The 16,027-nt window shown below is 37.8% G+C and overlaps 1 protein-coding gene across 2 annotated transcripts in view; it reads right to left on the reverse strand.

Annotated features, from left to right (window-relative positions):
* The window catches only part of DNAJC13 (DnaJ heat shock protein family (Hsp40) member C13), a 153,684-nt gene that overhangs the window by 36,975 nt on the left and 100,682 nt on the right, over positions 1-16,027 (reverse strand). For both annotated transcript variants that reach the window (XR_011487368.1, XM_070466748.1), the window contains exons 34-40: positions 14,834-14,949; positions 13,403-13,481; positions 11,540-11,675; positions 9,302-9,486; positions 8,810-8,884; positions 7,308-7,427; positions 4,571-4,750 (exon numbers count right to left, since the gene is read on the reverse strand). Coding sequence is in view for 1 of the 2 variants with exons in the window: in XM_070466748.1 (XP_070322849.1) it covers positions 4,571-4,750; positions 7,308-7,427; positions 8,810-8,884; positions 9,302-9,486; positions 11,540-11,675; positions 13,403-13,481; positions 14,834-14,949 (891 nt within the window). In the remaining variant the exon portion in view is untranslated. The remainder of the gene's footprint in view (positions 1-4,570; positions 4,751-7,307; positions 7,428-8,809; positions 8,885-9,301; positions 9,487-11,539; positions 11,676-13,402; positions 13,482-14,833; positions 14,950-16,027) is intronic.

Here is a 16,027-nt window from a genome sequence, read left to right on the forward strand (position 1 = left end):
GAAGAAATGGACAGATTCTTAGAAATGTTCAATCTTCCAAGACTGAACCAGGAAGAAATAGAAATTATGAAAAATCCAATTACAAGCACTGAAATAAAAAATGTGATCAAAACTCTCCCAAAAAAACAAAAGCACAGGACCAGACAGCCTCACAGGTGAATTCTATGAAACATGTAAATAGCTAATGCCTATCCTTCTAAAACTCCTTCAAAAAATTGCAGAGTGAGGAACTCTTCCAAACCCATTCTATGAGGCCACCAACACCCTGATACCAAAGACAACACACAAAAAAGAAAGCTACAGGCCAATATCATTGATAAACATAGATGCTAAAATCCTCAACAAAATTCTAGCAAATAGATTTCAACAACACATTAAAAAGGGCATACACCATGATCAAGTTGGGTTTATTCCAGGGATGGAAGGATTCTTCAATCTAGGCAAATCTATCAATGTGATACACCATATAAACCAATTGAAAGATAAACATGATAATTTCAATAGATGCAGGAAAAGCCTTTGACAAAATTCAGCACCCTTTTATTATTAAAACTCTTAAAAAAAGGGCACAAAAGGAACTTACCTCAACATAGTAAAGGTCATATATGATAAGCCCACAACAAACATTCTTCGCAATGGTAAAAAACTGCAAGCATTCCCCCTAAGATCATAAGACAAGGGTGCCCACCCTCACCCCTAGGATTCAACATAGCTTTGGAAGTCCTAGCTACAGAAATCAGAGAAGAAAAAGAAATAAAAGGAATCTAGATCAGAAAAGAAACGTAAAGCTCTCACTGTTTGCAGATGACATGATACTGTACACAGAAAACCCTAAAGATACTATCAGAAAATTACTAGAGCTAATCAGTGAATTTAGCAAAGTCGCAGGATAGAAAATCAATACACAGAAATCACTTGTGTTCTTATATACTAACAATGAAAAATCAGAAAGAGAAATTAAGGAATCAACCCCATTCACCACTGCCAACAAAAAGAATAAAATATCTAGGAATACGACTACCTAAGGAGACAAAAGAACTGCATACAGAAAACTGTTAAGACACTGATGAAAAAAATCAAAGATGACATAAACAAATGGAGAGATATTCCATGTTACTGGGGTGGAAGAATCAATATTGTGAAAATGACTATACTACCAGACAATCTACAGATTCAATGAGATCCCTATCAAATTACCAAAGGCAGTTTTCATAGAACTAGAACAAAAACTCTCACATTCATATGGAAACACAGAAGACCCCGAGTAGCCAAAGCAGTCTTGAGAAAGAAGAATGGAGCTGGAGGAATCAACCTTGCTGACTTCAGTTTATACTACAAAGCTACAGTCATCAAAACAGTATGATACTGGCACAAAAACAGAAATACAGACCAATGGAACAAGACAGAAAGTCCAGAAATAAACCTACATACCTATGGGTACCTTATTTTTGACAAAGGAGGTAAGAATATACAATGGGGAAAGATAGCCTCTTTAATAATTGGTTCTGGGAAAACTGGACAGCTGCATGTAAAAGAATGAAATTAGAACACTTTCCTAATACCATACACAAAGATAAACTCAAAATGGATTAAAGATCTAAATGTAAGACCAGAAACTATAAAACTCTTAAAGGAAAACATAGCCACAACACTCATGACATAAATCAAAGCAAGATCCTCTGTAAGCCTCCTAGAGTAATGGAAATATAAACAAAAATAAACAAGTGGACCTGATTAAACTTAAAAGCTTTTGCATAACAAAGGAAACTATAAACAAGATGAAAAGACAACCCTTAGAATGGGAGAAAATAATAGCAAATGAAACTATGGACAAAGGATTAATTTACAAAATATACAAGCAGCTCGTATAACTCGAAGTCAGAAAAACAAACAACCCAATCAAAAAATGGGAGAAAAGACCTAAACAGACATTTCTCCAAAGAAGACATACAGGTGGCTAACAAAACACATGAAAAGACACTCAACATTGCTCATCACTAGAGAAGTGCAAATCAAAATTACAAGGAGATATCACCTCACACTGATCAGAAAGGCCATCATCAGCTAGAAAAGGTGTGGAGAAAAGGGAATGCTCTTGTGCTGTTGGAAGGAATGTAAATTGATACAGCCACTATGGAAGATGGTATGGAGGTTCCTTAAAACACAAGGTATAAAAACCAGCATATGATTCAGCAATCCCACTCCTAGGCATATACCCTGAGGAAACCAAAATTGAAAAAGACACATGTATCCCAATGTTCACTGCACAGTATTTACAATAGCTAGAGCATGGAAGCAACCTAGATGTCCACAGACAGATGAATGGATAAAGAAGTTTTGCACATACACACAATGGAATATTACTCAGCCATAAAAAGGAACACATGTGAATCAGTTCTAATGAGGTGGATGAACCTACAGCCTATTCTACAGAGTGAAGTAAGTCAGAAAGAGAAAGATAAATACCATATACTTAGAAAAGGCAGAGGAACCAGAGATCAAACTGCCAATATCTGCTGGATCATCGAAAAAGCAAGAGAGTTCCAGAAAAACATCTATTTCTGCTTTATTGACTACACGAAAGCCTTCGACTGTGTGGATCACAATAAACCATGGAAAATACTGAAAGAGATGGGAATACCAGACCACCTGACCTGTCTCTTGAGAAACCTGTATGCAGGTCAGGAAGCAACAGTTAGAACTGGACATGGAACAACAGACTGGTTCCAAATAGGAAAAGGAGGACATCAAGGCTGTATATTGTCACCCTGCTTATTGAACTTCTATGCAGAGTACAAACGCTGGGCTGGAAGAAGCACAAGCTGGAATTAAGATTGCCGGGAGAAATATCAATAACTTCAGATACGCAGATGACACCACCTTTATGGCAGAAAGTGAAGAAGAACTAAAAACCTCTTGATGAAAGTGAAAGAGCAGAGTGAAAAAGTTGGCTTAAAGTTTAACATTCAGAAAACTAAGATCATGGCATCTGGTCCCATCACCTCATGGGAAATAGATGGGGAAACATTGTCAGACTTCATTTTTTTGGGCTCCAAAATCACTGCAGATGGTGACTACAGCCATGAAATTAAAAGACACTTACTCCTTGGAAGGAAAGTTATGACCAACCTGGATAGCATATTAAAAAGCAGAGACATTACTTTGCTAACAAAGGTTCATCTAGTCAAGGCTATGATTTTTCCAGTGGTCATGTATGGATGCGAGAGTTGCACTGTGAAGAAAGCTGAGCACCGAAAAATTGATGCTTTTGAAGTATGGTGTTGGAGAAGACTCTTGAGAGTCCCTTGGACTGCAAGGAGATCCAACCAGTCCTTCCTAAAGGAGATCAGTCCTGGGTGTTCACTGGACGGACTGATGCTGAAGCTGAAAGTCCAATACTTTGGCCACTTCATACCAAGAGTTGATTCATTGGAAAAGACCTTGTTGCTGGGAGGGACTGGGGGCAGGAGGAGAAGGGGACGAAGAGGATGAGATGGCTGGATGGCAACATTGACTCGATGGGCGTGAGTCTGAGTAAACTCCGGGAGTTGGTGATGGACAGGGAGGAGTGCTGCGATTCATGGGGTTGCAAAGAGTTGGTTGGACACAACTGAGCAACTGAACTGAACGCATATATATGGAATCCAAAAAGATTGTACCGAAGAATTTATTTGCAAGGCAGCAATGGAGAAACAGACATAAAGAACAGACTTATGGACACAGAAAAAGGGCAGGAGAGGGTGAGATGGAGAGTAACATGAAAACTTACATTACCATATGTAAAATAGATAGCCAATGGGAATTTGTTGTATGTCACAGGGACCTCAAACAAGAGCTCTGTACCAGCCTAGTGGGTGGGGGGAGGAGGGAGATGGGAGAGAGGTTCAAGAGGGAGGGGACATATGTATACCTATGGCCGATTCATGCCGATGTTTGACAGAAAATAAAAAAATTCTGTAAAGCAATTATCCTTCAATTAAAAAATGAAGAATTTAAAATAAGAAAATGATTTTTAAAAAAAGTTCCTGCATTACAGTTTATTCTTCTATTTATACGAAAGACAATCAGGATCTATGTAGTCATTTATATCTAATATGGTAACTTGTAGATAACTGGAAGAAGCACCCTGGGGGATAGGGTGGGGAACAAGAGATGATTAAGTACATCTGATCACTAGAGGCACATATTCACAATATGAATAATGAATAAGAAAGGAGTGACAGAAAAAATATCTGTAAAAATCAGGTAAGTTCTCAAGTATTTAGGCAAACAAGCCTCAACAGCACTGTTATCGCTTCCCTGTGATATACAACCATAATTCTGTAATCATAAAGGTGATTCTGAGTAATCAAGAAAAGATTAAGTTATGCTCAGTTTATACTATTGCAAATCCCACTGTCTTGAATCCTTCTGGGATAAGTGGTTAAGATAAAAAGATTTGGGGCTTAAAGAACAATAAACTTAATCATCTTGAAAAATGGTTTATGCCTTGAGGGCTCCAGATAGCTAGGGCTTTGCATTAATCTACAGTTTGGGTTCAAATTCAGTGTTAAAGTAATGTTCAAGTTACCTGCTGGTTTGTTTCTTCACTTTTCTGAATACCACTCTCTTCCAGAGTGTAGTCATAATTAAACAGATAACCGAGCAGATGCCACAAAATTCCAGCTTGCAATAGGTGTGTCTGTAGCCAGAAATCCACAGCAAAAGAGCTGACACATTCTACTCCAAGGGCAGCCACTCTTGGAATACTCTGAGAATAAAAATAATGGAATTAAAAAAAATAATAATGGATTTTAAAAAAAAGCTCCCAAGAGAAACCTGTTTCAGGTATACAACACAGAGATTCAATTTTTTTGGATATTATATTCCATTATAGGTTAATACAAGATATTGGATATAAGTCTTTGTGCTATACAATTGGATAACAAATCCTTCCTATCTATTTTATGAATGAAAGTGAAAGTCACTCAGTCATGTCTGACTCTTTGCGACCCCATGGACCATACAGTTCATGGAATTCTCCAGGCCAGAATACTGGAGTGGGCAGCGTTTCCCTTCTCCAGGGGATCTTCCCAACCCAGGGATAGAACCCAGGTCTCTCACATTGCAGGCGGGTTCTTTACCAGCTGACCCATAAGGGAAGCCCAAGAATACTGGAGTGGGTAGCCTAACCCTTCTCCAGCGGATCTTCCCGACCTAGGAATCAAACCAGGGTCTCCTGCACTGTAGGCAGATTCTTTACTGACTCAGCTATTAGGGAAGCCCACTTTATGTTAGCAGTTTGCATTTGTTAATCCCGTTTTCCTAATTTGTCCCTCCTCGCCTCCCTCTTCCTTTTCTTTTTGGTAACTGTAAGTTTGTTTTTTATGTCTGTGAGACTGTTTCTATTTTGTATATATGTTTATTTGTGTTATTCTTTAGATTCCACATATAAGTGTTACCATACAGTGCTTGTCTTTGACTTGTTACACTAAGCATAATATTCTCTAGGTCATTCACACTGCTGCAAATGGCAATATTTCATTCTTTTTTTATGGCTCAATAACATTCCATTGTGTGTCTATTTGTGTGTGTATATACAGTGCATGTGTGTATGTGTGTATAAGGGAAGGGAAGTTGCTCAGTCGTGTCTGACTCTTTGCGACCCCATGGACTGTAGCCCACCAGGCTCCTCCATCCATGGAATTTTCTAGGCAAGAGTACTGGAGTGGGTTTCCATTTCCTTCTCCAGGGGATCTTCCCAACCCAGGGATCGAACCCGGGTCTTCTGCATTTCAGGCAGACGTTTTACCGTCTGAGCCACCACGGAATCCCTGTGTGTGTGTATACACATCAACTTAAGCCAACCGTTTGTTGATGAACACCTGGGTTATTTTCATGCCTTGGCTATTATGAATAGTGCTATGACTGGGTGCACATATCTTTTCAAATTAGTGTGTTCAGTTTTCCAGATAAGTACCTAGGAGTGGAACTGCTGGATCATATGGTAGCTCTGGGGCTTCCCTGGAGGTTCAGGCAGTAAAGAATCTGCCTGCAAGGTAGGAGACCCAGGTGCAATCTCTGGGTCAAGAAGATCCCATGGAGAAGGGAATGGTTACCCACTTCAGTATTCTTGCTCTATTTTCAGTTTTTTTAGGGAAGCTCCATGCTGTTTTCCATAATGGCTGTACTACACCAACTTACATTCCCAACAACAGTATACAAGGGATCTCTTTCTCCATATCCTCTCCAGCATTTATTATTTGTAGACTTTTTGGTGACAGACATTCTGACCAAAGTGAGGTGATACCTCAATGTGGATTCAATTTGTATCAGAATTACTATCTTTGAAGCCATTAGTGTTAAAGACATAAGAATACTGTTTTCTTTGTTTCACTTCTTGTAATTTTAAAAACAGTGATAAGGCTTTAGTAGCAATGCATGTGTCAGTGATCTTAAGTGTATCAATGAAGCCTTTACTGTAGGTGTACAGATTTATTTCTTTATACCAGCATTTCTATTCTTCTTAGTTAGTTAGTTAAGTCACTCAGTTGTGTCTGACTCTTTGAGACCCCGTGGACTGTAGCCCACCAGGCTCCTCCGTCCATGGGATTCTCCAGGCAAGCATACTGGAGTGGGTTGCCATTTCTTTCTCCAGGGGATCTTCCCGACCCAGGGATTGAACCCAGGTCTCCCGCATTGCAGGCAGACACTTTAACCTCTGAGCCACCAGGAGACTTATTCTTATTAGACATATCTAAGTATGTCAAGTAAACATAATTGGGGATGTGTTTTCATCAGATTCCTTATTTCTAGGTACCTCAGCCCAGGATCAGCAAACTAATCCTATTCTATTCCAACACAACTGTCACTCTGTAACCAGAGAATCTCTTTCCTTCCCAGTCACTTTTCACATCACCCATAGTCAACTTCCCTAAGCAGTGTTGGACTGGGAGGAAACAGCAAGCTCTCAGATCCCTATGGCCTTTTCACCATGCAGTGACTTGACTCTTAAGTTTACATAATCTTTTACTTTCATTAGACTGATTTAGTTTAGTCTTCTCTCTTGCTTCCCTGCATCTGTTCAAATGTTCAGAGGAAACCAACTTCCATCTAAATATGTCACTCTTGTCTTATTCTTTGTGAGCCAGTCCAGGAGCAAAGTCATCATTTACAGCAAGGAGTCAGTGAAAAATGTTTTTAGAGATCCGTGTCATTTACTTGAAAATAATTTTAGGAAAATAGCTTATTTATAAATTGAGGACTGACTACTTGACAAGAAAACTCATTGCTGACTGAATCCAGAAAGAAGTAAACATAACGTCTACCTTGCCGAAGTAGAGCACCCGACAGAGATCCCTGATGATGCCAGGCATTTCTGTAATTTTCTCTCGGCATTCTTCAAACTGAGCAGCCACACTATAGCATCTGCTTATGTGTCCACACACCTGCAGATAACACAACAGAGTAAAAAAAGGACACATGTACATTCCTGTTTAAGACAGTGGAAATCAAATCAGTAGAGATTCGTAATAATGTTCAATGATATATATGACACTCCAAAATTAAACAGAACATTTCTATTGAATTATCAGTATTTCTGGTTAAGATACCCTATAGATGCAGGGTTGGCAAACCACGGCCACTATACGGCCAACAGGCCAAGTCAACCATGATCTGTTTTTGTATGGCCAGGAAGCCTTAGCTTTTACATTTGGAAAGAGTTGTAAAAGTCACAAATAAAAACATGCAATAGGATTTCCCTGGTGGTAGTGGATAAGAATCCATCTGCCAATGCAGGGAACACAGGCTTGATCCCTGGTCCAGAAAGATTCCACATGTTGTGGGGCAATAAAGTCCATGTGCCACAACTACTAAGCCTGCGCTCTAGAGCCCTCCAGCAACAACTACTAAAGCCTGTGCACGCTAGCACTGGAGCTCAGCGACAAGAGAAGTCACTGCAATTAGAAACCTGTGCACCATGATAAAGAGAAGCCCCTACCCTCTGCAAGGAGAAAGCCCGTGCTCTGCAACAAAGACCCAGTCCAACCAAAAATAAGTAATTTAAAAAATATGCAACAGACTACATGTCACCTGAATATCTCAAATAATCAACCTCTAGCCCTTTATAAAAAGAAGTTTGCCAACTTCTGGATTAAAGTATTTTTGCCCTGAATTCTAATAATGTACTATACTTATTAATAAAAATAAGGATGAAACTCAAAAGCCTATACTGAATTGTTTAATATTCTAAATTTTGCTGGCATACACAAAAGGTCAAAAAGATGCATTTTACAGTGATCTTAATGTTCCTGATGGATCTTCTACCAAAGAATTCAACAGAAAAGAAGAAAATGAAAACACTAGGTATGGGAGTGGGAAGTAAAGAAGGAATTAAGGAAGGGGATGGAAGATAAGTGAAACAAAAATGGAAAAATTACAGATGTTTGAAACTGGGTAAAGGGGACATGGGATTCATTATATCACTCTGTATTTTAAGGGAAAAAAAATTAAGCCAACAGATTACATATGATTTAGCACAGTGTTTATTAAAGTGTGATACACACACACACACACACACACACACACACAAATAAAGTGTGATACACAGAATAACAGCATCATTATTATCTGGGAATTTTGTTAGAAAAGCATATTCTCAGGCCCCTACCCTAGACTTTCTGAATCAGAAACTTTGGGCAGAGGACCTGGGAGGCAGACCTCAGCAACCCAGGTTTTAATGAGCCCTCAAAGTGATTCTAAAATAGACCTAACATCTGAACTACTAGTCTAGCCTAACTTTCTTGGAATAGTGTGTTTCAAGCCTTACCTGTACTGACATGTCACCTGGTTTACTAGAACGATTCAAGACAGCCACACAGCGACTAAATGCCTCTTGTAACACCTGCACAGAAAGAAGTCTGCCATTAACTCTCAAGTTTGAAAAGCCTCCTCTGCTAGGAATAAAACATTAATTAACCTTCTAACATTAGAAACTTGGCAAATAAGTGTTAGCTCAATTAACATTTGTTAAATAAACAAGTAAACAAAGAACCCTGCAGTTTTTTAAAAGCATCCTACTACACTATTTTGCAAGTAATATTAAGTTCACCAACTTTGAATCCAATATTCTCCAATTCATGTTATGCAATAAGGCTCCATTTATTTTAATTTTGGAATTAGAATATAAAGAACATGGTTATTTGTTGCAGTAAATTAAAGAAACTGTATCAACTGTTTCGTACTTGGTGAATTCTTTATTGCTAAGAGACAGTTTGCCTAAACTAGCTTTAAGACAAGGACAAAAATCATTCCATATTACCTCAATTCCATTCTCCCGTCTAAGCTCTTCAGCATTGAGGGCTGAGCAGTTAACAGTATGGAAAGCCAGCTCTGCAGCAGCAGGCAACAATGGTGATTCTTTTGAGAAAAGGAGGTCATCTGAAGTTTCCATTGTTATAGTCCTAATTAGCATGGGGTATCCTGCATATTTATAAGGCTGTAAATCTGAAATAATCATGGTTTTAAGTTAATTTTTAATTACATTGTCAAAAAAAAGAGATTAAACATCTTAAATGTTTCCTAACTCTAGTTTATATAAAGAAATTAAACTGAGTACAAATCCCTTGGATCTTTTCTACTAGCAAACTTGTTTGGTTGACTTCTCTAAAATGTTTCTACTAGAAAAAGAGTATTTCCTGGTAGATTAAAACTAAACTTTGTGTATAGCGGTTTTGATCCTTCGTAGAGTATCTACTTTCTGTATAGTCCCCGTGATCTTTATAACTTTTACCTTCTGAGAATGACCAATAATCTACTTTAAATTAATGCATTTTTAAGACAGCTTAAAAAAAAAAAAAGCCCCTTGGAACTGGTCCTGGTAGTCCTAACACATACATACATAAGAAAAACAGTGAGTGAATTAATGTTAAGTTCTATTAGATGAGGACCCCCTACCCCAGAACTTACTGAGTATAAACTCCCTTTGTGAAAAGTAGAAGACAGAGTGAAAAAAAATTCTGATCTTGATAATACATAAAAATGACCTACAGTTGCACTATGGTGGCTAAAATAGTTATCAGCCAAAAAACAACCAATTATTTGAAAAAGACTTCTTTAAATTCATTCTCATTAGTGATGTCATTTAACTAAATGTTTTACAAATGCTTTCTGTTGAGTTTATATGCAAAACTGAATCAATTAATCACTGCTCTGATGTCCAAGCTGCTCAATCCCCATGATGTCCCCTCCAATAAACTGGAGTCCTATTTATCTTAAATTACCCAACACTCCTGCTTATCTCAGATCTCTCATTATTCTCTCTTTTTTCCCATTATCCTACAGAGCAAATAGGTTTCCCATTTTATGTGTAAGCCAAGTTTAGTTAGAAGCCAATGGACACCTGTTACACTGAACCTAAATCCAACCTCCCCAACAAAGTCTAAAAATTTTCAGTGTGCTCCGAGCTTTCTGGCTACTACTGTTAGGCTACCACAAATCACTCTGAAACAACAATGGAAATTCCCAATAACCTGTACCCTAAAATCACACATATTTCATTTATAAAATTTTCAAAGTGTTCCACAGGATCAGAGGATTTTGAGAGCTACCACAGAAAATGAAGTGTGAGGGGATATATATGATCATTTGAAAAGTCTCTCTTGCGGTTTTTAAATTTTTTAAAGATTTATTTATTTATTTAATTTTTGGGCTGTGGTGGGTCTTCATTGTTGCACATGGGCTTTCTCCAGTTGGAAAAGCAGTGTGAGGCTTCTCATTGTGGTGGCTTCTCCTGTTCGGAAGCATGGCTCTAGGTGTAAGGACTTCAGCGGTTGCAGCTTACAGGCTCTAGAGCATGGGCTCAGCAGTTGTGGCACACAGGCTTAGCTGCTCCAAGCCATGTGAAACATTCCCAGACCAAGGATCGCACCAGTGTCCTTTGCACTGGAAGGCGGATTCTTAACCACTGGACCACCAAAAAAGTTCTGTTGGTTTTTAAAAAACAGAGCACTTTTGATGTTTTCAGCCTTTAGAGATTTATGGATAGGTGCAGTCTTACAAAAGACATGATGCTTAAATTCCTGGTCCATTTTAGATCTCATTTAATGTTTATTATTAAATGGCTAAAGATAAAACTAACCAAGTACCTCCACAGAATAGAAATGTCCTTTAAGAAGGAACAATGAAATCTTATTGAGAATGTAAACTATTGAAAAACATAGGCAAGACCTGGAAGGTATAAAATAAACGTTTTGGGTCTAACTACAGAAAACTACTCTTTTATATTTAAAATGGAATTCCAAGAGTCTTATGCATAAATAATTAGAAATCCGTAGGAGGAAGGTCCAAGAGGGAGGGGACATGTGTATACTTACGGCTGATTCAGTGTTGTACAGCAGAAACCAACACAACATTGTAAAGCAATTATTCTCCAATTAAAAATACATTTAAAAATATAATAATAAAAAACATATTAACCTCCTCCCCCCAAAGGAATAAGCGGCAGAAACAAAGAACATGGTAGAATTACCTGGAGGAAAAATCATAACACATGCCTTACCTTCTTTATGACGGTTGAAGAGAATGCTCTGAGTTTTCAGAATTAAAATTATATTCTCTGGATCTGGTCCATCCATAATTTTTGCTGATTTGGTACATAAAAATTCATAGGCTTTATTTACCTTTTCAAACATATCCTGTATGTAACCAAAGACAATCAACCTTTAATTCAGAACATCTAAAATCACAACTTAGTACACAGATAGTTTGTATTTTACTAATAACTTTAGTTACTATTTTGTTCTGTTTTTTTATATTAAGGAATTCATTCCAACTGTAATTTAGGTGGTATACTTTTAGGAAGAAACAACTTTTTTTCCCCCCAAAAAAGGTATTCAATGATCTCAATACCATTTACTGAAAATTTTTTCTTCACTGGCTTATTCCATATCCATTTCCTTCTCCAGGGGATCTTCCCAACCCAGGGATTGAACCCAGGTCTCCCACATTGCAGGCAGACACTTTACCATGTGAGCCACCAGGGAAGCTACCCTTATACCATATATGTTACATTAAGTTCATACATACCAGATATAGTTTCTGAATTATTAAAAAAATAGTTATTATGAGGTACTATTTTTTGAGCACTATGGCAGGCACTGTACTAAATGCTTTACATACATTATTTCACATAATTCTCAAAACACTATATAAGGTGTGTACCCTTACTAATCTCATTTTTAAGAAGATGTTACATAACTTGCCTAAGGTCACAAGCCCATTGCTGACACAGTTAAGACTCACATCCATGTCTGACTCCTATATCCACGCTCTTAACTACTATTCTATAATGTTCCTTGATCTATATGTTGATCTTTGTGCCAGTAGAATACTGTATTACTATTGTAGTTTTACAGAGTACTTAGTATCTGGTAACTTAAGTGTAGAAATTTAGTACTGATTTCAAAATTTCTTCCTATATGATTGCTTTCTTTCCTAGATGAATCTGAACTGCTTTAAATTTCTCAAAAGATGTCCCAGGTTTTTGATTAAAAACGCCTTAAGTACATAAAAGTGATGTTTTTTCCAGTGCTATCTTCCTACTGAGGAATACTGCCTATCTCTAATAAAAAACACTAGCGTTGAATCAGGGAAAACTACCTGAAGTTTCTAGCAACAAACTATGAGCACTAGTTTTAGTGGTCCTTATGTGATTTTATGAGTGCCCACTGGCATTATAGTAGGGAGCCACAAAAGACAAGATCAGGGGATGCTGGCACCAGATGACTTTAACTCTGAACCAAATTTTCTGTTTTTTCATTAACAGTCATAAGAAGTTGGAGGTCATTAGAAAGACCCAAAGCAATCTGAGTGGCAATGAATTAAGTTCACCCATCTTCTAGCTGTCTTCAATGACTCATGTGACAGCCCATTAGAGTTAATTTTCAAACAAACATGGTTAAGGGAAGAGAATAAAAACCCTAAGTTATTAGTTGTGCTTGCCAGTGGCTCAGCTGATAAAGAACCTGCCTGCCAATGCAGGAGACACCAAGAAATGTGGGTTTGATCCCTAGGTCAGGAAGACCCACTAGAGAAAGAAATGACAACCTGCTAGAGTATTGTGTATTCTTGCCTGGAAAATTCCATGGACAGAGGAGCCTGGTGGGCTACAGTCCACGGATCACAAAGAGTCAGACACGACTGAGCACACACACACTAGTCAAAGAGCAGTCCTTTGGATAAAATGAGAGACGACCATTTATGCAAAAAGCATGAGCATGTGGACCAGAAGTTAATTTAACATATACTAGACATATATTATGAGGCAGACACTGGTGCATAAGTATATCTTTTCTCTACCTGAAACAGCAGTAGAAGAAAAGCAAGTCAGCCCCACGGCCCTAATTCCAAAGGCAGTACATACCCTCCCTTCTGGATTCTTGTCAGGATGGTATTTCTGTGCAAGTCTGAAGTAAGCTTTTCTAATTTTGCTCTCATCGTGCCTGCAAAATAGGAAAATTGCTTCATGAATTGAATAATGTGCAAGAAAAATATTTACACAATTTTCTAAAATGATTATTTTAAGAACCTCACTTTTACTGTGTATGATCATATATTAGGCACCTAATTATTTCAGTAAGACCTAAGTAAGGTTATTCTTTTTTTAAAAATATCTTTTAAATTTATCTACTTTAATTGAAGGATAATTACTTTACAATATTGTGATGGTTTCTGTCATAAATCAGTATGAATCAGCTGTTGGTATACATGTGTCCCCTCCATTCTGAACCTTCCTCACAATTCCTCCTCACCCTATCCTCCCTAGGTCTGCAAAGAGCACCAGCTTTGGGCGCCCTGCTTCATGCATCAAACTCTCATTGGTTATCTATTTTACATATGGTAATGTACATGTTTCAATGCTATTCTCTCAAATCATCCCACCCTCTTCTCCTGCTGAGTCCAAAAGTCTGTTCTTTATATCTGTGTAGCCTTTGCTGCCCTAGGATCACCGATAAAGATTATTCTTATGTATTATCTTTACCATTAAAAAAAAATTGCCTATACAAGGTTACCATATTCACTTCAAATTACAAAACCATATTTGGGGTTCAAATAACTAAGAATTTTTTTAAACCAACTTTTCAAAAATGTCACTTCAAACTATAATTCTAACTTATTTTAACTTTCAGTTCAGGTCAGTCACTCAGTCATATCTGACTCTTTGCATTCCCATGGACTGCAGCACACCAGGCTTCCCTGTCCATCACCAACTTGCAGAGCTTGTTCAAATTCATGTCCATTGAGTCCATGATGCCACCCAACCATCTCATCCTCTGTCGTCCCCTTCTCCTGCCTTAATCTTTCCCAACATCAGGGTCTTTGTTAATGAATCAGCTCTTCGTATCACGTGGCCAAAGTATTGGAGCTTCAGCATCAGTCCTTCCAATGAATATTCAGGGTTGATTTCCTTTAGGATTGACTGGTTGGATCTCCTCGCTCTACAAGGGATTCTCAAGAGTCTTCTCCAACACCACAGTTCGAAAGCATCAATTCTTCGATGCTTAGCTTTCTTTATGGTCCAACTCTCACATCTATACATGATTACTGGAAAAACCATAGCTTTGACTATCAGGACCTATGTTGGTAAAATTTTAACTTTCAGCCTATACTTACAATGACTTCTAAACTATTTTTTTCTATCATATCTATTCTAAAACTTCAAAGATTAATTAATAAATCTGTATTCTTTCCTATATGTCATTTACTATTCTAGACACACAGCTATCAAATGTCTTTCTCAGGTATAAGACAAACTGCACAAAGAAGGGGAAAGATGATACTGAAAATGACTCACGGTCCCTGTCCTTGAGGGAGATTAAGCAGTTCATAAGCATCATCTATTGACATTGTAGGTGGCTTCTTTTCTACTTCCTTCTTCCAAGCATCAAGGGTATCTTTTAGAAGCTTGACCTTAAAGACAGAATCAAAATTTATGTCTATTAAAGTAAAACTATTTCAGAATATAATTTGTAAGTTCTGGAATTGTTAAATTTACTTGTACTGACATTTTAGGCTAAACAACGAATGGCTTTCTAAATACAAATAATCAAAATTTCCTTCTAGTATTGTTGAATGTTAGGTAGCAAAGTATTTGTTATGGGACTATTATTTTTTTAAAGTGGTATCGTAATTTTCTGCCAAATTTTGTCTCTCCTTTTAATTGTTAAAGAATCAGAAAATATGGAAAACGTAGGAATTAGTAATGGATTGGCAAAAGTAAGAGTGTCCCAGGAATTAATGCAATGTTTTTTTATGTGAACTCTCAGTTAATCTTACCAACCATCACATGAAAAGCTGCTATTAATAGTAACAGCACTATTACCATACGTGAGGTTTAGAGAAGCCAAGCAATACACTCAATATTATGTGGTTGTTGTTTACTTGCTAAGTCATGTCTAACTTTCTACAACCCCATGAACTGTAGCCCATCAGGTTCCTCTGTCCATGGGATTTCCCAGGCAAGAATACTGGCGTGGGTTGCCATTTCCTTCTCTAAAGGATTCTTCCCGACCCAGGGAATCAAACCCGTTGTCTCCTGTACTGCAGGAGGATTCTTTACCAGAGTAACCTAGGAGGCCCATAAATAGGTGACCCACAAAGAGCCTGCCCAGGATTAGAAACTGGACCCTTACACACCCAAACTGACACTCATATCCTAGACTGATGAGCTATTAATGGCCAAACAAACTCAACCTCAGACTGCCTAACTTCAGCATCTGTGAGTTTAATCAATCTCTTATAAAGACAAGCTCCTACCAAGCTATTATAATATGTAATTATATTATATAATTATACAGTCTCTTAAAAGATTAAGAAGAGGTGGCAAGAATACACAGAACTATGCAAAAAAAGATCTTAATGACCCAGGTAAGTATGATGGTGTGGTCACTCATCTAGGGCCAGGCATCCTGGAGTATTAAGTCAAGCTGGCCTTAGGAAACACCACTATGAACAAAGCTCGTGGAAGTGACGGAATTCCAGCTGAGCT

This window comes from Odocoileus virginianus, chromosome 4 (assembly GCF_023699985.2).
Source record: "Odocoileus virginianus isolate 20LAN1187 ecotype Illinois chromosome 4, Ovbor_1.2, whole genome shotgun sequence".
Classification (NCBI taxonomy): Eukaryota; Metazoa; Chordata; class Mammalia; order Artiodactyla; family Cervidae; genus Odocoileus; species Odocoileus virginianus.